Source organism: Herpailurus yagouaroundi, unplaced genomic scaffold, assembly GCF_014898765.1.
Source record: "Herpailurus yagouaroundi ecotype Mexico unplaced genomic scaffold, PumYag 321, whole genome shotgun sequence".
NCBI lineage: Eukaryota > Metazoa > Chordata > Mammalia > Carnivora > Felidae > Herpailurus > Herpailurus yagouaroundi.
The window spans coordinates 54594-77649 of NW_024412538.1; the positions used below are offsets into that span (position 1 = coordinate 54594).

The window sequence follows — 23056 nt, forward strand, 5'->3', positions numbered from 1 at the left end:
TTCCTGGCCATTTTAATATTGTAGCCCTAGGACCTCAGACCCCTCCTCTCACTCTCCCACAGTCTGCAAGCTGAATTCAAGAAAAGCCCACATGAATGACCTACTCAACTAGGAAGCTGTCTAGTAAGAAAAGTGCCACATGAAGGTGTTATCTGCTTCCCCGTCCATGTGAGAGAGCTTGGGATCGGTGCAGAATTAAAACATTAAAACACTTGGGCACCCAAAGATTTTACAAGTAGCGATGTATTCTAGAAAATATTTGGACATACATGAAAAAATTCAGTCTCAAGGATACTGTAATCAATCAACTGGTAAAGGGACAGACAAAATGTGGTCCACCACACCATGGGATGAGACCCATGGAAGGGGTGACACAGGCGACATCAGCAAAAGTAGTTGTGCTGAGTGAAAGAAGATAGACACAAGACACCCTGCAGTGTCTCGTTCCATTTGTACAAATGGTCAGGACTGTAGACAGGTGGCTGTGAGGAGTGGGAGTAGGGATTCACAATACATGGGCACGAGGGGTCTTTCTGGAGGGATGGAAATGTTCTAAAACCGACCTGTGGTGATGGTTGCACCACTTGGTAAAATTGCTAAAAATCTTAATTATATACTTGAAAGGAGTGACTTTTAGTATATGTAAAATATAGCTCAATAAAGTTGTTTTATTTTTTTTAATTTTTTTAAGGTTTATTCATTTTTCAGAGACAGAGCGTGAGTGGGGGAGGGGCAGAGAGAGAGGAAGACACAGAATCCAAGGCAAGTTCCAGGCTCTGAGCTGTCAGCACAGAGCCTGACGCAGGGCCTGAACTCACAGACTGCTAGATCATGACCTGAGCTGAGTTCGGACGCTTAACTGACTGAGCACCCAGGCGCCCCTCAATAAAGTTGTTTTAAATATATATATATATATATATATATGTATATATATATATATATATATGTCTTAAATATATATATTTGTGTGTGTGTGTTAAACATATAGAGGGAGAGGGAGAGAATGCTGTCGACTTTTCTGGTCCAACTGTAATGAGAAAACTCTTCACAGAGTTGTGAGACACTAGCACTGAAAGAAGTTACGGAAGAAGCTGAGGGACAGGAAAGCAAAGCCTGGATTGGTTCAGGGTGCCCCACAGGGTCTTAGGTGCCAACCAGCTCTGGCCAAGACCATCCTTCCCCCACTGGGGCAACACAGACCCTGGAGGATTGCAAGGCGGGGGTGTTGAATCTGTTTGTCTGTGTTATGGCTCATCTCCTGTGAAGTGCGGTGTGGAAACAGGGCTGAGGAGCAAGCCCAAAAGCCATGGCCACTGCCATCTCCTCCAGACTGATGTACGAACATGAGCCCTTCCCTCTAGGGTGATACAGGAGAGCCAGGTCCCCCCTCTCTGGGGTGATGCAGGAGGGGGAGGCACCCCCAATATGATGATGCCTGCCCTCAGGGTGCTGTCACCCTCTGTGGATATATTTTGATGATACTCTTTGGGAAATCTGTATGAGAAAATAAAGTAGGATGACATTATTCAATATAACAGTTTTCTCCCTGGAGTACCTGTGTGGCTCAGTTGGTTAAGCATCCAGGCCTCGATTTCAGCTCAGGTCATGTTCTTATGGTTTGTGAGTTCAGGCTCCACATTGGACTCTGCACTGACAGTGCAGAATCTGCTTTGAATTCTCTCTCTCTCTCTCTCTCTCTCTCTCTCTCTCTCTCCCTCTCCTCCGCTACCTCTCTCTCTCTCTCTCTCTCTCAAAATAGATAAATAAACCTAAAAAAAAATTCCCCTGAAGTGTGTTTAGGTACTGAGCACTCTTGATGCAACTAGAATAATCAGTTTTTACATATTTGTTCATGCCCTACTTTTCTAGAATGCACCTGTCCTGTAAGGTATGGCATGCTGACGTTTCCCACCAAAAATGGAACAAGTTCCCATTAGACCCCCTACTTTCACACGTGACTCCCTCCTTGTGTTTGTGGCAAGTTGAGCAGCTGCCTTCAACCCAGAGAAACAATTCGTCTTTGGGTGTCTTTCTGTTGTCCAGCCAGTGTTAACACCAACAGCAATGCTCTCCGGGCTCGTGCTCCTGGCTGGATTTCAGATGTGCTTGTTGAGCCGTTGTGCCCAGAGGGAGAAGGACAGCCGCCCAGCACAGGAGACCCGCCCAAGCAGGGACCCAGGAATATGCTGGAGGTCAGCCAGGAGCTCCTGCAGTCCGGGGTCGTCGTCCTCCCAGGTAAGCATGGCCACCTGACTCTGTTTGGGCAGCTATAACAAAACACCACAGACTGGATACCTTGTAGACAGCAGACCTCTATTTCTCTATTCTGGAAGCTGATAGTCCAAGATTCCAGCACAGTTAGGTTCTAGTGAGGGCCCCTCTTCCTGGTTCACACTCAACACCTTTTTCACTGTGTCCTCACATCGTGGAAGGGGCAAGGGAGCTCTCTGGGGTCTTTTTTTAAGGCATAAATTCCATTCATGGGACTCCACTCTCAAAATGTAAGCAACTCCAAAAGGCCACACGGGGGTTAGGTTTCACCATAAGGATTTGGGGGAACACAAACATGCAGCCCTTAGCAATGCCCACCTCCCTTTTAGGTGAGCACGGCTGCCACCTGCGCAGGTGACCTCCTCTCCCGGCAGATCTCACATCTAAGCCAATACGTCAACAGTGTGCAGGCTCTAGCGTGGTATTTCCCAAGCTTGAGGCCATGCATGTCCCCACTGGAGCTTCCCCCTTTCACGATGCCCTCTGTCTCTGCAGGGACCCGGGATCACCAAGGGAGAGCAGTGGTACAGGTCTGCACAACGAGCCCGCTCTGGTCCAGCAGACACAGCTCCAGCGCCGAGCTGACCCGCCTGTTGCGGTACCTCCACGGCATCCCCAGGTGGGACTGAGGCAGGTTCCCCCCCTGTCAGACCTTTGGGGTAATGCAGTGCAGGCTTCATGCAGGGGTCTCTGTCTGCAATCTCGAGGGCCCCTCGTGGCATGGGCAGCAAGCTCCCACCTGCCCTTCGGGCTCCTGCCAACTGGCCCCACCTCCCTTCCCCCCACCCCTCTTTTCCAGGTCCTCGGCTGTCCCTCGTGTGTTCCTCTCCTCCTGCTCACCCTGACCTCTCCCCACTGAATCAAGGCTCTGACACACACTCGAGCCCTGAATTCTGTGTTGCTCTGCAGTGTTCAGTACTTGCTCTAAGCATTATGTTTTACACTCCATGTCTTTTGGGATAAAGACCTGAACTGATATAGACAGAATATTTAGAATAAGTAGGTGAAGAAATCATACCAATGAGTAGTACCTGGTTCCCAGAAGCAGGAAGGACCGATGCATTCTAACTGAGCCTTATGTTCAGCTTGGCAATGCCACATGCCAGGAAGCAAGTACAAGCTCCTGGAGACAGACATGACCTCCCTGGCACAAAATTCCGGGAAACCACACCTCCTGGATCCTGCGTGACAACAACGTGTGGAACAGGTCTGCATAGGTGAAGTTCTCTGGAGCGTGGCTTCAGATCTCTTACGGACCAAGGACAGAGACGGGAGAGCGGGAGTCAAGGGTGGCTGAAGCGTGTTCTTTTGTAGTACTTGACCCCATCAGATGCAGGCATGGTTTGGATGGCCCTTATGGCGCCCAGACCAAGAGTCCCCTAGGTGCTGGGTGGAGGCAGCCTGTGGAGGCGGCGGCATTGCCCAGCCCTCGAGCTTGGTTCTAAGGTCAGATAGCCCGGCTCCAAATCCCAGCTGTGCCCTTACTGGCTAGGGTGGATGGTGCAACTCCATAAGCCTGTTTCCTCCGCATAACCGGGGATGGTACTAGTTGTCTCAAAGGTGCACAGAGGGATTAGAAATCATCTGTGTAAAGTACGTAGAGTCCAGAGCATCATTTTCGTGACCCATCCCACGATGCAGTCTCACTAAGTGCCAGTGACAGAATGCATATCACATGAGGTGAGCTCATGTGGGAAACATGTTGCATGAAGCCTCATCACATGTGATCTTTGCTCTTTGTGCTGCCTCAACTTTATATTGAAATTTCTTCTGAAATAGCATAGGTAGAATCAGTGCGGGAACAATTAGGCAGGAAAAGAAAGTGTGCTCCCTGACCCCCCCTTTCCCAGAGCAAGGTTCCCCGTTATCTGATGACGGGCCCTCGGATGAGCCTGGGATTTCAAACTTAACTTTCAGCACAGACTTCAAAATACAAAAAAAATACCCTGAAAAAAAAAATACAGATTCACCCTCACATTAGCTTATACTTAGTGAACCTCAGGTAAACACCAAAACTCTAAGTTAATGGCATTTTGTATTTGCCAAAAGCTTTCTTTTAAGGGAGGGTCAAGAATTGACTTGGGGTCACACTGAAAAGCAATCCTGATTGACAAGGACGAAAGCCTCCTGTACTTTTTGGGGTGTGTACCATTCTGTATGCTCAGCCTGGTTTACCTGTAAGGCCGAGTGCTGTTCTCTCCCTTCTATAATGAAACACCAACAATAGGGGCTAGGGTACCAGTAGGGATTGGCAGGGCCAAGACTTGACCTTGGTTCTGCAGCCCTGTGACTTTTCCACAGAAAATTCAGATGACTCCACTCCCCTCCCAGAGCAGATATGTTCACCAGCTCGTGAAGCTCCGGGGGAAAGCCTATGTCGAGGAAAACCTAAATTATCTAAAGCACTTAGCGTAATTCAGGCTGGAGCCTCATGGCTTGGTTGGTTGTTTCTCCACAAGCATTGTAACTTGGTTAGCATCCTGATTGCCTATTGCACCTTGAGGAGCTGAAATCCACCTTGTGGGATATGACACGAGCCTTCGGCGGTCAGAATGAAGTACCCGAGGTGTCAGCACTCATTACTAGGAAGAGTGCCCAGCAGTGTGTGGTCAACTGTTACTGCAGCTGAGTTATAGGGTGAGCGTGCCTTGTGGATAGACTTTCATCAAACTCTTAGATACACAGAATCTTAAAATTAGAGTGGATCTTGGCTGTCATCCATCTAACGTCCTGTGCAATGGAGGAATCCATCCATCCGTCCATCCATCTACCACTTACTTGGGAATACAAAAGAGGACAGGATATGGGTCTTACCCTCTAGGAGACACTCATGCGAACGAACCCAAACTGTCGTGTCTCCCGACATAAGACAAGCCCACAGTGCTGGGAGGGAGCTGCAGCCTCAGCCGGGGGTGGGGACTTCCCGACATGTCTGTGTCCTTGAGCATGGCGAGTATCTGCAGACAAGAAGGGAAGGACATTCTGAGCAGAAGGAAGAACATACACAAAGCCCCAGAGCAGCTGGTCACTTTCTGAGCAGGAGGCAGGAGTGAGGACTGAAGACTCCATGTGGGCAGCCTGTGCCCCTGGCTGTGGCATGAAGGCCACACTTACCCAGCGTACTGCAGATGGAGAGGCCAGGGTGGCGCAGGAACGCAGTCTGCAGAAGTGCAGACCCAGGGTGTCTAGGGCAGGTCCGCACATTGCCAGGGGCCCCAGGGGAGCCAGGCTGGGGGCGGCTGCAGGCTGCCTGTGCACGAGCGTGAGGCAGGGGGCGGAGCAGTTAAGCCAGCCAGCTCCATCTACCACAGGAGGCAGGCAGAGAGAGAAGCAAGTTTTGTGTGGGGGTTCACGCTGGGTGGTCTGGGGGCATTCCCCCCCTTCTAATCCCGAACTGGTGTTTACGCGGGAACGAGTCAGTGGGTCCCTCCCAGCCAGTGGAGGACCCAGCAGTCCTCGAACCCAGGAAGCAGCCCCCAGGGAAGGGCTGGCTTGTCCCCTCGGCGGCCTCCCCTTCAGCAAAGCTGCCAAGTGGATGAGATGGGTAGAGGAGAGCGTGTGGTCTGGAGCCTGCAGGGGTAAGTTCCCACGCTGAGCAAGCCTTTGTGGTGGCGGCAAGACCTGGTCCTGCCTCTGAGGCCAGAAGCAGACTTTGAGACGCAGATGCAGGCACCACGGGAGACTTCGGGGATGAAGAGAGAGCGGGGTGGGGTGTCGGAAGAGGGAGGCCACTGGGGAGCAGGAGGGACACCGGAAGTGGAAGCGGGCGTCCTGCCCGGCTCCTGACAGCACTGCCGGGACCGCTCCCAGAGACGTAGACGCCAGTGCTCCAGCCACCAGGAGGCAACGTGGTTTCTGCAGCAGAGGAGGCCTGGGCGCTAAGCTGGCAGGCTGAGGGGGGCGCTGAGATGGGGGTGTTCTCCCAGCTTGTCTTTCCTGAATCTGGCTTTGATGCCGGAACACCACTCTCTACTCTGGCCTCAGTACACTCGCTTCCCCGAGAAGCACCCCCTTCAGAAGTATTCTTTAGCAGCCACGCCGAAATCGAACACACCCTGACTGTGGGGCACACTCGCCCTTTTGGCCAGGACATGGCTTTGCTGTGATGTGCAGTTCGACCAGCTTTGTGTGAGCGGGCCGGAGTGAGCATGCTGTCTCAGACCAGCACCCACACATACGGCTGAGGTCGAATATTAGTGATCCTGGAAGGTGGGGCTGGAGAAGCTTGCCAAGGAACAGAAACTTTGGGAATAGATACATCGCTTCGCCCTAGCCTATTGTTTTGTCCTATTTAGATCTAAAGTTTAGGGGCGCCTGGGTGGCTCAGTCAGTTAAGCGTCCAACTCTTGATTTCAGCTCAGGTCATGGTCTCATGGCTTGTGAGATCAAGCCCCGTGTCGGGCTCTGTGCTGACAGCATGGAGCCTTCTTGGGATTCTCTCTCTCCCTCTCTCTCTGCCCACCCCCCCTCAAAATAAATAAATAAACTTTAAAAAAATAACTAAAGCTTACCATCATCACAGTGGGGAAAGAGCATTTTTTTAAACTTAAAAAAAAATTTAATGTTTATTTTTGGGAGACACAGAGCACAAGTGGGGGAGGGGCAGAGAGAGAGAGAGAGAGAGAGAGAGAGAGAGACAAGAATCCGAAGCAGGCCCCAGGCTCTGAGCTGTCAGCACAGAGCCCGACGTGGGGCTCCAACCCACAAACCAGGAGATCATGACCTGAGTTGCAGTCAACACTTAACCAACTGAGCCACCCAGGTGTCCCCTTTTTTGTTTTTGTTTTGTTTTGTTTTAGAGAAAAAGTGTACGAGCAGGGTGAGAAGGGAGGCAGAGGGGATCTTAAGCTCCATGCTCAGCATTGAGCCCGATGTGGGGCTCAATCCCACAACCTTGGGATAATGACCTAACCAAAGTCAATAGTCAGACACTCAACCAACTGAGCCTCCCAGGCACCCCAGGGCTTTTAAGTGGGGTTGTGAAAAGCACCTGGCAGTATTTTCAGCTTTAGAGGCTGTTCTGCTGTCCCACTTTAGCTCTGAAAATGTGATGAGCCAAATGACTGGTCTTGAGAACAACCTGGTCCTTGTTCACGCCATCAGAGTGAATTCCATGTCGTATTAAAGCCTGAACAAACAATCAAAGCTCTGGGGGAGGGTGGTGGGGAGAGAAAGCAACCCCAGGAGATGCAAACGTGCGGCCAGCTCCACTTGCCTGGAGAGGCTATCGGACAGGACTGACCCACCACAATGGGCTCCACTGCCCTTTCTCCCCCCAGCAAGCATCTTGATTCCTCAGAAAGTATAGACATGTGTCAGGAATCTCGAACTTGTAGAGCCAGGGGCATCTAGGCAAGGATGTATCTTCCCGAGAGATGAAGAAGCTCATTTTGGAAGAGATTTCACCTGCAATGGTTAACACAGTCTTTCTGTCTCCAGGAAGGAGGTGCGGGAGCTGGGGCTGGTCATTCTGGTGGACGCTCGCAAGGGTCCGGCCACGCCTGCTCTCTCCCGGGCCCTGGCAGGACTTCAGGTGAGTCAGGGCAACTCCTGTCCTTGGGGGGCTTAGCATCTCAAGGCTGTGTGGGCCACAAGGGGCGCCTTCATGCCCCAGGAGCAGCTGAGAATGAATCTCAGGATGAGGTGAGCGTCCTGAGTGTAGACACCGAAAGCAGCCAAGAGCCCACTCCTGTATCCATCAACAGTGTGCTCCCTCGAGGTCGGGCAGTTACCAGGTAGGAGTTTCCTGCCCACCTCCTGGGGTTACCACTGCAGACCTTAAAAGAGGACCAGCCAGGACCGGCCCATGCAGGCATGACCCCTTCCCTCCACAGCAGCTCCTATCCGGCGTCATGTGCAAAGCACTGTGCTGGGGTCTGGGGTCCCACCTTCTCCCTCAGTTAAGAGCTGTTCTCTCTGTTGGGTCTCTGCTAACGCTGCCAGACTCGGGTCACCGCTCTCTCCAGATTCCTGAGTCTGGGGACGTCAAATGGAAGTTCTTCCCGGGAAAGACTCCATGGTAGAGGATGGGGCACATCTGGAAGTGCACGGGGTCAGCTAGAGAGCAGTGTGTGGGGAAAGGAGAGAAGAGCCCGGGCAGGCAGGCCGACTATGCGTGGAGCAGGGGCTGGGGGAGGCCAGGCCTAGGTGGGAGCGCGGCAGCGGGGAAGGTTAGCAGCAGAGGACGTGCCTGGTCAGGGTGCTGGCGGTGGTGCAACCCCTGTCGCATGCACGAGTGAAGTAGCAAATTCCCGAGGAAGAAACGGCCGACCCAGAGGTGCAGGTCAGGGCAAGAGCTGGCTCTCAGAACAGAGCTCACTGCATTTCAGTGGGAGAAGCGGGCTCTCAGCAGACGGGGGCACAGTGCCTACCTTCAAAGCCCAAGTCAGCAGCTCGAACACGGAGTGACAGGTTTGACGCGCTAAAATTCAGTTTCCACGAAGCACTTTGGAAGCACATAATCCCTGTTGCTCATTTCCCCTGCTTTCAACCAACGGCTCGGCTCAAAAATCAGAATCCAGGATATAATCCAATTTGATGCTCATATTCTGCTCAAGGCTTTGAAATCCCTTTGAGGTTCTGTTTTGTTTTTTTTTTTAACCACGTGCAATTTTGTATACCAACAAAGACTGAGAAGTTGCTGGAAGTCTTCTGGGAAGTTAGGCTAATGTCCGCTTTTCGAACATTTTGAGGGAAGGTCTGCTGAAAGGACAAACAGCCGTGTTGGTGACTACAGGGTTTCCCAGGCGTCCTGTGATTTTGCAGAAAGAAGGTGTTAATCTGGAGGCCTGGGCGTGGCAACCAGAGTGGACAGTAGGGTGTGCTTTATGTGTGTCTGAGACGCACCCTCCTCAGGAGCGAATGCCTCACACCAGTTAATCACCTCAGCACCCTATACGTTGCAACTTGTGAAAGCAGGGGAGAAAAACAACTTTTCTTTGGTTTTGCCTTCAAAACCAAGCTAAAATGTCACTGTGGCTGACCTGAGTTTGAAGCCGCAACCGGAAGTTGTGACCGGATTCCTAGAAAGCGTCTGTCTGCTTCCTGTGCTGGTGGGAACAGCTCACCGTCCTGATGAGGGGGTGTGGGGGCTGCCCAGTCGGCCAGCGGAGTCCAGCCGGAGCGTGAGGGAGCGTCTCTCGGCCTCCGCCTGCCTGCCGCCCGCGCTGTCTCCTCAGAGTGTCCTCCACCCTCGGCCCCAGGGGTGGCCGTGGGCAAGGGGTCCTGCTTCTCATATGCCGGGTCCCCGGGCTCCTCCTCCTCGGACCTTTTCCAGCCCCGCTCACCCGGGTCACTTTTGTCCTTACTGCCTGGAGGCGGCTTTTGATGAGGAGGGCTTGAAACTTGTTTTCAGGGGAAGCCTGGAATCCAGCAGCAACTTGCCGCCGGGCCCAGGAAGGCCAGCTGGTGGTGATGGAGCCTCTGGCTCTTCGCCGGCGGGGAGGTTGGGGGGGCGGGGGGGGCACGTGCGGGGCGAGTCTGAACCCTGTGGCCAGAGCCCTGTGAGGCCGGCAGGGGCTGTGCTGGGGCACCTTTCACAGCAAGGGACTCAGGGAACTCTGATAGCGCCTTGTCATTCCCGGACCGGTATTGAGAGACGAGGTACAGATTCCAGGGCAGGATCATGGGCACACACCCGGGCAGGTGCACAGTGAGGCCCTGTGCCCAGGGTAGGGCTGGTCCGGAGGGATCAGTATCACCATCTCCGCTCCCGCAGGATGTCCCTGTGCTGCGCCCAGCATGGCACTGACTTTGTGAGAGGTTACTTGAGTCCTAGGAAGAACACTGCACACGCAGCCGCCTCGCCGTGCTGTGTCATATGCATGATGCGTGTGGGACCTGGAGCACAGCGGGGCCGCGTGACCAGGAAGATGCTGACGCAAGTCTGCAGCGTCTGCGGGCATTTCCTGAAGTCAGGACTGTGGCGGTTCTGCTGCTTTGGCACCCGATAAAAACTTGCAACTTAAGTGTCTGGTCTCAAACAGAGATGGCTGAGCCCTCCCTGCCGATGCACAGGCTTAGCGTCCTCTTGTTCTGCTGTGCGTGAGACCCAGGCAGGGCCCACGTGTAGGCCTAGAGCCCTTCAGCTGTCGACCAGAACCGCTTACCTTTTATCTTTGTAAACACACCCCTTCCCGACGTTTCTGTTTGTTCAGATTTCCCTTAAGTCCTGTGCCACTTGGGTCCCACAGCGGGACAATGAGCCCCAAGTAAGATGGCCCCCTCCACCCACAGCTCTCCCCAAGCAGAACCTGGAGAAACTTCTGCTGCATCTGTAACTTTTTACCAGAAGCAAATCTTGTAAGGAACTTCAGGAAATCAACTTCTCTTCCGTTGTCTGGATGCTGGCATTTGGACTGCCCTGAGGCCTGGAGGCTTCCCGTTGTGGCAGGTGTCGGCCTCCCAGCCCCCTGGCTTTGGCTCAGCAACAGCAGGGTTTGTTCTCCGAGTGAGAGGCATGAACATAAGCTCGAGTTTGAGGGTTATGCTTCCATTTTCAATTTCATTTCTGAGTTATATACAGAAGTAGTTAAATTTTCTCACAGAAACTACCTCAAGAAACTATACTTCAGCTTTTTTTTAATTATTAAAGTTCAAATACCATCAGAAGCTTTCCATTTCAAAAAGTAACTAATGATTTCTTCTTTTCTTGGTAGAAGAAAATGCTAACAATTGCTGATTCCTACCCCATCCACAGCACAACTTCTGCAAACTGATACCGACAATTGTCCTAAGGCACTAATTGTGTTCTCACTTCTTGGCAATAGCGACAAATCCTAATAGTAAAAATTCACTCAAGGAGTTATATATGAGAAATATAAAACACTTTGCAAAACTGTTTGTAGTTTTAATTCCTTATAACTGAAAATTGTAGCTAAACTGCATGAGAGAAATAGAATATGACCATGAAATAAAAAAGCAAGAATATTTTTCTATGGGTTTTTCTATGGCTTATTCACCCAACAAATATTTATGGAATGTCATCCACAAGAAGTCACATAAAAATGTAAATATATAAGATGAATTTGATACAAATAAAAAATATCAGTAATTTCTGAGGCCTATCCAGTCAAAATAGCGGATCAAAATCGGAGATTACAAAAAGTGTAAACTCTGTTTATCACTATGAGAAACTATTAAAAAGTAAAGCTTTGGGGAATATGAGTGAAGGAGCACTATGTACATAAAAGAATTTCATTGCTGAACAATCTGGCCTCAATACAATCTAGCAAACAGAAACGGAAAAGGTTTGTTTAAAGTCATAAACACATCAAAAAAAAAAAAAAAACAAGGTTGGAACAATTGGACATCTCTATGCAAAAGAAGCAAAAATCCTCAACACATACCTCATACAATATAAAAAATTACACGTGGCTCATAGATCTTCATGTACAATCTAAGACTACAAAAGCATCAGAAGGAAACAGGAGAAAATCTTCGTGTCCTTGGTCAGGTAAAGATTTCTTAGCTACGACAACACCATGATCCTAAAAGAAAAACAGGGTAAGTTGGACTTCATCAAAATGGAAAACTTTTCCTCAAAAGTCACCATTACTAAAATGAAAATGCAAGCCGCGAGGCAGGAGAAAATGCAAAACAGATCTGATAAAGTTCTGATCTGTATATATCTGGAATATACAAAATCTCCAAACCCAGTAATAAGACAAACAACCCAATGAAATAAGGGCAAAGATTTGAACACACTTCACCAAAGAAGACATATGAATGGGAAATAAGCACATACAAATGTGTTCAACATCAGCAGTCATTGGAGAAATGCAACTTATGCAACAGAATGAGGTAACACACACACACACACACACACGCACACGCACACACACACAGACACAACAAAACTTGGCAATAGCAAGGGCTTGGCATCGCTCATGGAAATGCAAAATGGCACAAGCACTCTGGTTTCTTCAGAAGTTAGACATGCATTTATCATATGACCCAATAATCCTACTGCTAGATATTTACCAAGAGGAATGAAAACTCACGTTCACATGGAGGTTATAGTAGCTTTATTTATGATTGCCACAAACTGGAAATAACCCACATGTCCTCCAGCTGGTGAATGGGTGAATGCATGCTATGGAATACTACTACGTGGTAGAAAGAAATGAACTACTGACATCTACAGCATGGATGCATCTCAGATGCATTGTGGTAAGTGAAAGAAGTCAATACTATATGAATCTACGTATTTGATATCCTAAAAAGACAAACTTATTGAGATAGAAAACAGATCAGTAGCTGCCAGAGGTTGGTGGGCTCAACAAAGGAGATAAGGTAATTTGGGGGACGCTAAACTGTTGTGTATCTTGACTGTGGTGGTAGTTACGTGACTATAAGTTATATCGAAATTCAGAGAACGCTACATTAAAAGGGTGAATTTTATTCTATGTAAATCATAACCAATAAACTTGATTACATTAAAAATTCATAAGAGCAAGTAACTTACATTTAAGGCACAATTACATATTATGCATTCTAGGTACCAAGGAAGAAATAGTACCCACCTAACCTAGACAACTCTATAAACTCAATGAAGTAAAAAATTACAAAGCTAATCAGTATTTCTTTCTTATTTCAGAACACAGCTCCTCCCATAATTCATAGTATTGTGTTCTTGATGAATAAAGAATCAGCATTTAGGCCTGACAAGGATGGAATAATTCAGGTAATAGTTTCAGACCCTCAGCATTAGATATGACTCTGAGTGATGCATACAAGTAAATATTACAGTACCTACATGAGATAAAACAAATGGGAAGCTTCATGTAAGTTGTGACTGCATCCATATAAGAGCCTGAAAACCCATCTGTGATTCCCTAATTATTTGCAGGAGCCGTACAGAGCAAAATATCAGAAAACTTGTGAAAATCTAATTTTTCTTATCCACCTCATTTGTTTTCCCTCTTCTTTCTTCTTGCTTCTTTCTCTTTTATCTAAAAACTCTTTATTATGCCTTGAAGGGTTTTTTGCTAGGTATGGGATTCTGACCTGACAGTAGTTTTTTGTTTGTTTTTCCAGCACTTTACAGGTGTCGTTCTGTTGTCTTCCGGCCTCCATAGTTTCTGATGAAAAGTTTGTTGGAATTCAAATAATTGTTCATCTATAGAGTATGTGTCATTTTCCTTTGGTTACTTCCAAGATTTTCTCTTTCTTTTCAGAAAATTGACTATAATGTAATTAGGCATGGTTTTCTTCATATTTACCCTGTTAGGTTGGGTAAACTTGAATTTTTAAATTTATGTCTATCACCAAATTTAGGAAGTTTTCATTCATTATTTCTTGAAATGTTTTTTCTGCCTCATTCTCTCCTCTTGCTCTAGGATTTCAAGTACACATACTGATATTGCCCCATAGGTTTTTGAGAATCTTTTTTTCCCCCAATTTTTTTCTCTCTCTTCTTCAGATCAGATTGTTTCTGTTGATCTGTCTTCAAGGTCACTAACTCCATACTCTATTCACCTCCATTCAGCTGTTAAGCCCATCCAATGAATTTTTAGTTCAGATATTGTATTTTTCAACTATAAAATTTCTGGTAGGTTTTAAAATACATTTTCTCTGTCTCTGCTAAGATTTCCTATCCTCTCATTAATTGCAAGCATTTTTCCTTTATACCATTGAGCATAGTCATAATTGCTACTTTAAAGTCCTTCTTTAATAATTCTAACATCCAGGTCTTTTCTGAGTTGACCTCTGTTGATTGTCATTGCCCTTGAGAACAAGTCACATTTTTTCTGCTTCTTCATATGTCCAGTAATTTTGTGTTGTATTCTGGACATGTGAATATTCTATTGAGTATTATTCAATATACTGACTCTGGATTCTATTACAAACCTTTAGCATGCTGTTAACTTGGTTGCACTTGAACTGAAAACTGCCCCCTGTGTAGGTCCAGCTCATTTCTTTTTGCCTTCAGCTGCCCAGAGTCTTTCCCATGCATACTTGGTTCAGGGTCAGCCAGAGTCCTGGGTAGGGTTTACATATGACTGGAGCTCCCTTTCCCTGGCTTTCCACCTTGTGGGACTCAATGTCCACATTCCTCCCTAGCTCTATTTTCTGGATCTTCAGGCCAGAAAGATGCCTGTTTTTTATCAGAGCCTTAGTCAATCCAGTCTCAATGTGTTGGCATCCCACCTTCAGGCCAGAGCCATGCAAACAGGGAGCTCACCCCACACTGATCCCTTCATCCACGTTTCAGTTGCCTTGCTCACTAAGTCTGGCTTTGTTCACCCTCTGGAGCTTTCCAGTGGTTCTTATACTTTGTCTGGAGTCATCTGGGAAGGGCCAACTCTGCCCTCTCAGAGTGACGCATCTCTGATTCCTCACCATCCCTTCCTCCTCTTGACCATTCCCATCTCCCCTGTTATCTTGCCCTCTCTTTCTTTTCGATTTTTCCATTTTTTGGTCTTAGTTGGAAGCTTTCTATCACTCTCTTTTCTGCCGTTTCCTTTCATTCTCCACACCTTCATTCCTATGCCCAACCACATGCAGCCCATTAATGCCACCAGCAAGGTAGAGTCACTGGATCCTAAACCTGCCTCTCAGCCCTCTTGGTGGTAGTTCTCCCAGGAGTGAGCCATCGCAGTGGTCTTTCCGATGGATGCCTCTGTGGCCATAACCAATAAACACTTCTCCTTGGCAGTGTGAGGTGGTGGGCTCCCTGAAGGCCTTGCACAAACTTGTTGACAGCTCCCAGCTGACTGCAGACCTCGATGGCTCTTTCCCCTACAGCCACAGTGACTGGATCTGCTTCCGTAGGGTAAGGTGCAACTTACAGCCACTGTACCTGCCAGTGTCCTAGGACTTCTCCTCATGCAGATATTTTTACTCACACCTGAAGCAGGTGTCCCCACCCTGAGTGTCACGCCTGTCACAGCTGCCATTCACAGGCTGTTGGACAGCCACACTGTGGCAGGCTTGGGAGTGCCACTGAAGTCCAACCCTGGGTGGGGAGGGTGCTGCACCCCGGTGCATCTGTGGGCACTAACTGTATTATCGTCTCTTACCTCTACGGCCACGATAGAAGCTGGAGCCCTTTACCACAAACTGTGAGGATGCCATTGTTTTCCTGCAAAATTCAGTCCGATCCCTAAACACCCACAGGACTCTGAGCACAGCACAGGTAGGTTCTCATGTATTTTGTTTTGTTTTATTTTATTTTATTTTATTTTATTTTATTTTATTTTATTTTATTATTTTATTTTATTTTATTTCACAGGTAGGCAGGTGGGAACATAGAGGCTTAGCCAAACCCACCACTCTTAGCTGAGATTTTCAAACCCTTTTTGATTTGCAAATCCCTTTCACTTAGCAAAAGACTTCCAAAAACCCACTTCCTCCCCATTGTGACCAAAAAAATCCCACCATGCCCAGAAGAGAAACAACACCACTATATTTGTTGGTGTGCCGCCGAGACCTGAGTGAGTGCTACTGGGACACAGAAGTGGACTGTCCAGAAGGACCTCAACAGCCCAGACACCTGGGGCTGAGATGCCTTGGGGTTTCCAGGGTGTGTGGGTGAGGTCTGTGCATCGCTGTCCAAATGTCAGGCTCTCCTGCTGCCAAGTTTCAAGCTTCCCTCCTTTCTCCTGCCCCAAGTTTCACCCATCCTTGGGTGAGAGCATCTGGGACTCCGCTGCCTTCCTGCTGGGGCCAGTGTCAAGTGTGGGCACGGCCAGCCCGCCCTGCTTTCAGCTTGACTGATAAACACGGGAGTGCGGGTCACACTCCAACGCTCCTCATGGAGGAGGCGGTTCTATGTATGCTTCTCCCACCCCGTGCAGGAGGTCACAGACCTAATCAGCCAGCACAAGGAGACAATGAAATGTGTGCTGGAAGACGCACTGCTGGTCGCCCTCCGCTTGGAGGGTGGCACTGTGCTGGCGCGGCTGAGGAGGGAGCAGCACGGTGCCGGCCAAGACTGCCGGTGAGTGTCACGCTGGGGCAGCGCGTCCCAGGGGTGACGCCTGTCTCTGCCACACGCAGCGTCTCCCAGCTGTTCAAACTTCCTTCCTTCTGGCAGGCACTCTTTGGACGGGAGCCTGTCTACACTGGTATCCTCTAAGGGAGAAGTAGCAGGTTCCTTGGAATGCTCAAGTGGAGGGCAAAACTCACCATAATGGGATTCAGGGATTCAGCAGTCAGAAGTCCTGACCCAATGCTTCTCTGACTCCGTCCTGGGGTGCCACTCGCTCACTTTTCCCTACCCCTACCACCTCGGAGGCACCTGCAACTCGTGGCTCCTGGGCTCGCTCCTGTCCCTGCTGTGGCTGTGGACCTCCCTGGGGCATTCTGTTTGTGTCAGATGTGAGGGATGCAAAGAGGGCGGTTGTGGCTCTTTAACTTGGGGTGTGTTTAGCATAGTAACAAGTTTCAAAACTGAAAATTCTGGATCCATTTTTCTTTTTTTTTTTAAGATTTCTTTTTTTTTAATGTTTATTTATTTTTGAGAGACAGAGAGAGACAGAACACAAGTGGAGGAGGGGCAGGGAGCGAGGAGGACACAGATTCTGAAGCAGGCTCCAGGCTCTGAGCTGTCAGCACAGCTGTAGGTTGTCACCAACAGCACGTTCGCTGGGTGATTGCCTGTGAACAACTAGTGGTCGCGGGTTGCTCTCTGACACTCTCTCTTCCAGGGATGCCATCGAGGTTGCCTCCAGGCTGTACGATCAAGTAGACGAAGAGGTCCACAAGGTGGTCCTTGCCTCCAACAGGTGTCTGCAGGAGCTGGAGAGGCTACGGGAAGCGAGGGTGCTCCAGGAGGGACAAGGGCAGGTAAGTGCTTTCAGTCAGAGGAACCAAGAGAGAAAAACATTTTGAAACCCTGCACCTGAAATAACCGACGTTAACGTGCAGTGTGTTATAATCCGGACTTTTCTCCGTGTACATATGCATGTAAAAGCTTTTCGGAAGCCTGCACACGTTCTTGCTTAAATCCTTATGCTTTTGTCAACCGCTCTTTCCATGTAAGTGAATGTGACACAGGAGCCCACGCACAGCCAGCGGTCAGTGTGAGGCAAGGCCAAGAATGGCTGGAGGCCCATGTGTCCCTTTGGGGCAGTTAGGGTTGGGGGGATGGCCACTGGCAGGGCATCCCCAGGCTGAACCCCCAGCAAGCACAGTGGCATGTGGAGGCCTCCCGTGGCTCTGGCTCTCCTCTTATACACACCAGTGACTGCATTTTCACACTTCGTGATCATTTGCTGTGGACAGGTTCCTAGGCTTGAGACGGCTGGGTCAGGGCCCACAGTGTGTGAGGTTTGTACACATTTGCCAAATGGTCCTGCAAACAGCCTGCCCAATTTAGATTCTCAGCAGCAGCCTGGAGCACCCCTTCCTCACTGAAGTGAAAAGAAGTACCTCCTCCTTGTTTGCGTTTGGGATTTTTATGCTAGAGGTGAACTCTTTCTTCATCTGTTTATTGTTATTTTTACTTATTCTCTAACAAATGGCTTTTCCCTGCACTGGCCAGTTCCTGCAGGTCAGAAGTTTTACTACTAGGCATATTACTCACACTGAGCCTCCAATTATGTGGCAGATGTGTTCCCCAGCTTGTCATTGTCCCTCAACTTTGCTTGTGATTGAAATGGCTTTTGCTACCTTAAGGTCACAGAATGACTAATATAGTCCATCATAAGACTTTCGTGGTTTGAATTTTCCCAATTACATCTTCCATCCAACCAGAATATTTTTCATGAGGTTGGAGGTGGGATCCCGTCCCTGAGGGGCCTCCGCTCCATTGATCATTTCCCACTCTTCTGCCCAGGGGCTCTCATGCTGCTTGTGTTTGTAAAAACCCAGATTGGACATTTTTCTATATGACTCTGTCCACAAAGAGTGTGTGCTGATCTCTCTTCTCTGCATGTGCATCAGTGTCACTAAGTACGGTTATGTGGCCTTGGATCCAGCCCATCACCACGTTGGTGAAAACCTCTTCTTGGGCCCCTAACAACCAGGTGTCCTTGGCATTGCTATCTAATGAGAACATGCATGAAAATAAAGTCTTAACCCCCAACGTGTTCACTGTTCATGAGTGATCTTGCCACGGGATGCTGTGTGGTGCAGGCAGGGCCACCGTCAGCCCCTCCGGCTCCCACAGGCAGCCCCTCAGGGTCCTACTGCCACCAGCCTGAAGAGGATTCTAGGGTATGGTTAGCATAGTAACAAGTTTCAAAACCGAAAGTTCTGGATTCATTTTTCTTTCTTTCTTTTTTTTAAAGAAGATTTTTTTTTTTTTTTTTTTTTTTTGCATAGTAACAAGTTTAAAAATGGACAGTTCTGGATCCTTTTATCTTTCTTTCTCTTTTAAAAAAGATTTCTGTTTTTTGCATAGTAACAAGTTTAAAAACAGAACGTTCTGGATCCTTTTTTCTTTTTTTTTTTAAAGAAGATTTTTTTTTTTTTTGCATAGTAACAAGTTTAAAAACGGAAAGTTCTGGATCCTTTTTTCTTTCTTTCTTTTTAAAGAAGATTTCTTTTTTTTGCATAGTAACAAGTTTAAAAATGGAAAGTTCTGGATCTTTTTTTCTTTCTTTTTTCTTAAAAGAACATTTTCTTTTTCTTTTTTTAATGTTTATTTTTGAGAGAGAAAGAGAGACAGAGTATGAGCAGGGGAGGGGCAGAGAGAGAGGGAGGGAAACATAGAATCAGAAGCAGGCTCCAGGCTCTGAGCTGTCAGCACAGACCATGAGATCATGACCTGCGCCTGAGACGGTGCTTAACTGACTGAGCCACCCAGGCACCCCTGGATCTATTTTTCAGTGGATCTTAATTTCCATTTATAAACCATGAAAAAGTTACAAATCTGAGCCATGGAGATTTGTGGTCAACCCTCTTCAACCAGAGCATGTCGATTCCCATCCACAGACTGAAGGGAGCGTGTGTGTAAAAGCAGGGGTCACAGATCTTGTGGCGTGGCCTCCGTTGCTATGCAGCTGCTTCCGATTTATTTAAGGTGCACCGCTTGTGTGCATCAGGATGGGGTGTGCGGGCTGTCGGAACCAAGTGAGCCAGTGCCTGAGTGGCATCTGCTGCTTCCGGTGTCCCCGCGATCACAGAGCTGGACTCCTTCACATGATTAAAAATAAAGCCTTGTTTTTCCTACATAGATCAAATTGTGGTTTGAAAAAGGAGAGAAATTCCTGGCCTCGTGGAGCTGCTCTGTCTTGAGAACATGCAGCAGCAGTGGGGGTCCTAGACCTTCCACAACAGGCTGATGGCATGCACACAACAGAGGACACACACACAAAAGCAGAGTAAGCACCAGGCTCATGCTGGTAGTTTGCTCCTTGGACGACTGCAGTATTGTCAGAAATATTGCAGCTGGTAGAGAACAGCTCCCAAGGCACAGGGAAAGCGACCCTGGACTTGAGAAGGTGGCTGCGCACCGTGTCCAGCTGGGCTGAGCAGACGGAGGGGGAGCTGGCCGGGGGGCCCACCTCTCTGACTTCTATGAGGCCGTGAGAAGCCCAGTGGAATCACCTCCAGGGAATCTGCATGTGCTGTGGACATTTAGTGAGCACCGTCCCCTGCAGGCCTGAGTGGGTCAAGCTCTGAGACAGCTGGCCAGCATGCCCCAGCACTGCACCCCAGGCTCTCAGCCACCATGTGAGGAGTTTATTTATTGTACCAGGCAGAGAGGCAGAACGAACATGTGAACTTTTCTCCACTTACCGGCTCAGCTATAAAAGTCTACTTATTGCCAGAGACCCCCAAACAGTCGCTGCAACACAGCCCGTGGCTGAAAATTCACCAGCACCCCAGAATTGCCTGGCTGTTAGGGCTGCCGGGGCCAGAGCCCTCGGGAGCACAGCTCCTTGAGTGGGATCCAAGTGGTCAGGGAAGGCCAGGGCAGGGGGAGGAACCACTGCCACGGCCTCTCACACCCGTCAGAAGTGTGGAATCGCTGATTTCATGGTCTGTCCAGCCCTGGCATCCCGGGGCCCTGGGACAACCCCACCTGCTGCTCTTGGGGACTGTGGAGGATTCAGACCCCTTTGAGCTCATGCACAAAATCATCTTGCCTACTCTTGGGCCGAGTCTGGCTAGCAGCTGCCTCTGTGGGCAGAGAGGTCTTCCTCTTGTTCTGACCATCTGGCTCTCCCCGGTGCTTGATATGGAGAACCTGGAGAGCAGAAGGAGCATGACCTGGGTTCACTTGAGCTGCTCATCGGCTACATGAGTTTGGGTGGGGCCGACAGTGCTCCACTGCCCTGACCAGCACCCTCTTTGCCGTGTAGGTGGATGGGTGGATGCTGCAGTGTCTGGAACACCTGGGTCCCGAGCCGGTCACTGAGTATCCGAAGAGCTGTCACCAGGAGGCCACAGAGCTGACTGCGTGGAGTTTCCCCGGGGCGAGCACGGTGGAGGCAGGCCTGGGCAGCTGGCGGGCACTGCCGCAATGGCACAGCTTGTGGCTGCAGAGCCAGCAGACTCGACTCTGCTTCCAAGGGGCCCTTTCTGGGGCTCCCCCCGACCCTGGGGCCCCACCTCTGAGCCCGAGCCCCCTGCAGTACGAGCTTCCCCAGGGGGCTGAGAGGAGGCAATGTGAGCCTTCTTGGATCCCCCACACTGATCCGGAGGGCCACACTGGGGAGCATGCCCAGCTGCCGCCGGGCCTCCCTGAACAAGCCGCTCTCTGCAGGCAGGAGGGTGAGCACCCGGCCCCAGACAACGGCCCTGCCTGTTCCTCCGAGCCCATCCAGACACCCACAACCCACCCCAAGAAATACCCCCTGAAGAAAATTATGAGGAAAACACAAAGCTTTGAGATTCCACAGCTTGACAGTGGCCCCCGGGACTCCCCCTGGCCAGGCCACACTGGGGTTTTCATCAGGGGCCTGGAGGTGACCAGCACTGTGGCCTCAGAGAAGCAGCCCCCACCGAGGCCACATGCCGAGAGCCCCCTGGGTACTCGGACGCGGAGTCTGTCCTCTCCCTCCAGGATCCACCCATCCGAGGAGGACAGGAGGAGGCAAGCAGGAAGGTGAGGTGCACGTCCTCCAGCCTTTGGGCCTCGCGGTCAGTGGGGTGCCAGAGAGCTGAAGCCACTAAATGCACTTTCACAAAATAGTAAATCCACAAACATCTCTCCAGGCCCATCTTGTCCTGTCCAGGCAGCACACTTGTGTTCGATTTTAGGCAAGATGTTTTTTTACCTCCTGTGTTCAGAACGGTCATTGAAAACTGCTTCCTATTTTGTAGCCCACCCGCTCATCATTTGAGGCCAATTATAGAAAATCACAATAAGCAAATCACACCTACAATATGAAGAAATTACCTTAAGAATTACTTAAAAAAAAAAAGCCTTTCAGCGTTGAGGTGAGAAGTATGTGTGTGCTTTTATCCATTGCCCAAATGGAGATGTCTGTATTAACTTGTTAAATGTTTAAGAAGATATTTGTAAAAACATACTTGTTATTCACGGTAGGATTAAAAAGTGGGCAAGAACTGTGCCCCATGCTAAGGGCAGGTAGTGACTCTCACCTGGCACCACGGCCTGCCCCTTGGGTTCTTAGTCCATTTTTATAGTGAGCAGGGTGGGCCACAGGTGGGCTGTCCTAGCCTTCCTTGCTCATTTGGTTGGTGGATGTGTTTCCTCCTCATACAGAGAACACCTCTGACCTGAGACGATCACCAAACACTCTCCTAAAACACACCTCTATGTTTCAGACTCCAGGTGGTTACAGTGCACCTAGTTCAGGGAGGAACCTTAGGTGGAACAGGAAGGTTTCATTTGGGAGCACATGAGGTGGGTTTCCCTGGGGGTTGGAATCCCTGGGAAGGCTCCAGGAAGAACCACTCTCCACCTCCCCTGAGCTCATCTGAAAGCTTTCAGAGGCACAGAATGCCCTCCACTCGCTGAGAGCCCCCCAGGTCACCTGCAGTGGACATCCTCGGTCTGGAGGGAACAGGTTTGGGAAGCCATCCTGCCTTTGCCCCTGGGGACAGGTACCCTCTTCCACCTTACATGATCCACGGACCCACCAACCCAAGGTTTGGTAGCAGATTCCACGGCACACCAGAGACGGAGCACTTCCTCCTCGGGCAGGAGAGAACATTTAACCCTATCTCCCATGAAAACCCTGGCCCTTCTGCCAGTTGTCCAGATACAGGTCCTGTCACTTGGTCCATTTCCCCACATCTTTCTAACCATTATTTCCTAGAGAGTCAATTTCCAATTAACTTGTTCCAAACCCCCAGACCGTCCTAGTTTTGTTTCTGAGTATTTAAGGGTGCTTATGCTGGGCAAACGTTGACAGGTGGTGTGCTGTGGGTACTGGGGCCTTGGGTTGGCTGGGGGCACCTCCAGGCCACACGTCCCAGCAGTACCACGAGGTCTGCGTGCTCCCAAGCGGCCAGCACGTGCTGCCCCCTGAGAAACCATAGGTATTTGTAAATCTGTTATGTGAGTGTGATAAGGAACAAGCACGCCAGCTGCAGATGGGGTGCATTCGGCAGCATTTCTGACCACAGGTGTCTTTCCTGTCATTGGTTGCTTTTCATTGTTTTCCATTTAAAAAAAAACAAGTAAATACAAGTAATGGCAAAAAAAGATCTACCAGCCCCCATTAGTATTATCGAGATTGAGTAACGTAGGGAGGTTGCTGGCAGAATGCCGCCCAACAGGGGTAAGACTTTTGTGCCTCGTTACTAGCAGGGTGGGGCTCCCAGTTCGCCAGCTCTTCTCGGTGCCTCCAGAAGTGCTGTGTGCAGCAGAGACATGGCCCCTGCTTGGACCACACCAGCAGGAGCCCAGGGAACCCTCTGC

At 49.5% G+C, this 23056-nt stretch overlaps 1 protein-coding gene across 4 annotated transcripts in view; it reads left to right on the forward strand.

Annotated features, from left to right (window-relative positions):
- PLEKHG4B (pleckstrin homology and RhoGEF domain containing G4B) overlaps window positions 1–23056 on the forward strand; it is an 82443-nt gene that overhangs the window by 46661 nt on the left and 12726 nt on the right. For 3 of the 4 annotated variants that reach the window (XM_040462443.1, XM_040462444.1, XM_040462445.1), the window contains 9 exons: window positions 2044–2235; window positions 2767–2890; window positions 7711–7804; window positions 12869–12955; window positions 14930–15046; window positions 15311–15409; window positions 16071–16213; window positions 16923–17061; window positions 20526–21271. In XM_040462443.1, the coding sequence (XP_040318377.1) occupies window positions 2044–2235; window positions 2767–2890; window positions 7711–7804; window positions 12869–12955; window positions 14930–15046; window positions 15311–15409; window positions 16071–16213; window positions 16923–17061; window positions 20526–21271 (1741 nt within the window). The remainder of the gene's footprint in view (window positions 1–2043; window positions 2236–2766; window positions 2891–7710; window positions 7805–12868; window positions 12956–14929; window positions 15047–15310; window positions 15410–16070; window positions 16214–16922; window positions 17062–20525; window positions 21272–23056) is intronic. The other variant, XM_040462446.1, reaches the window with a different exon arrangement.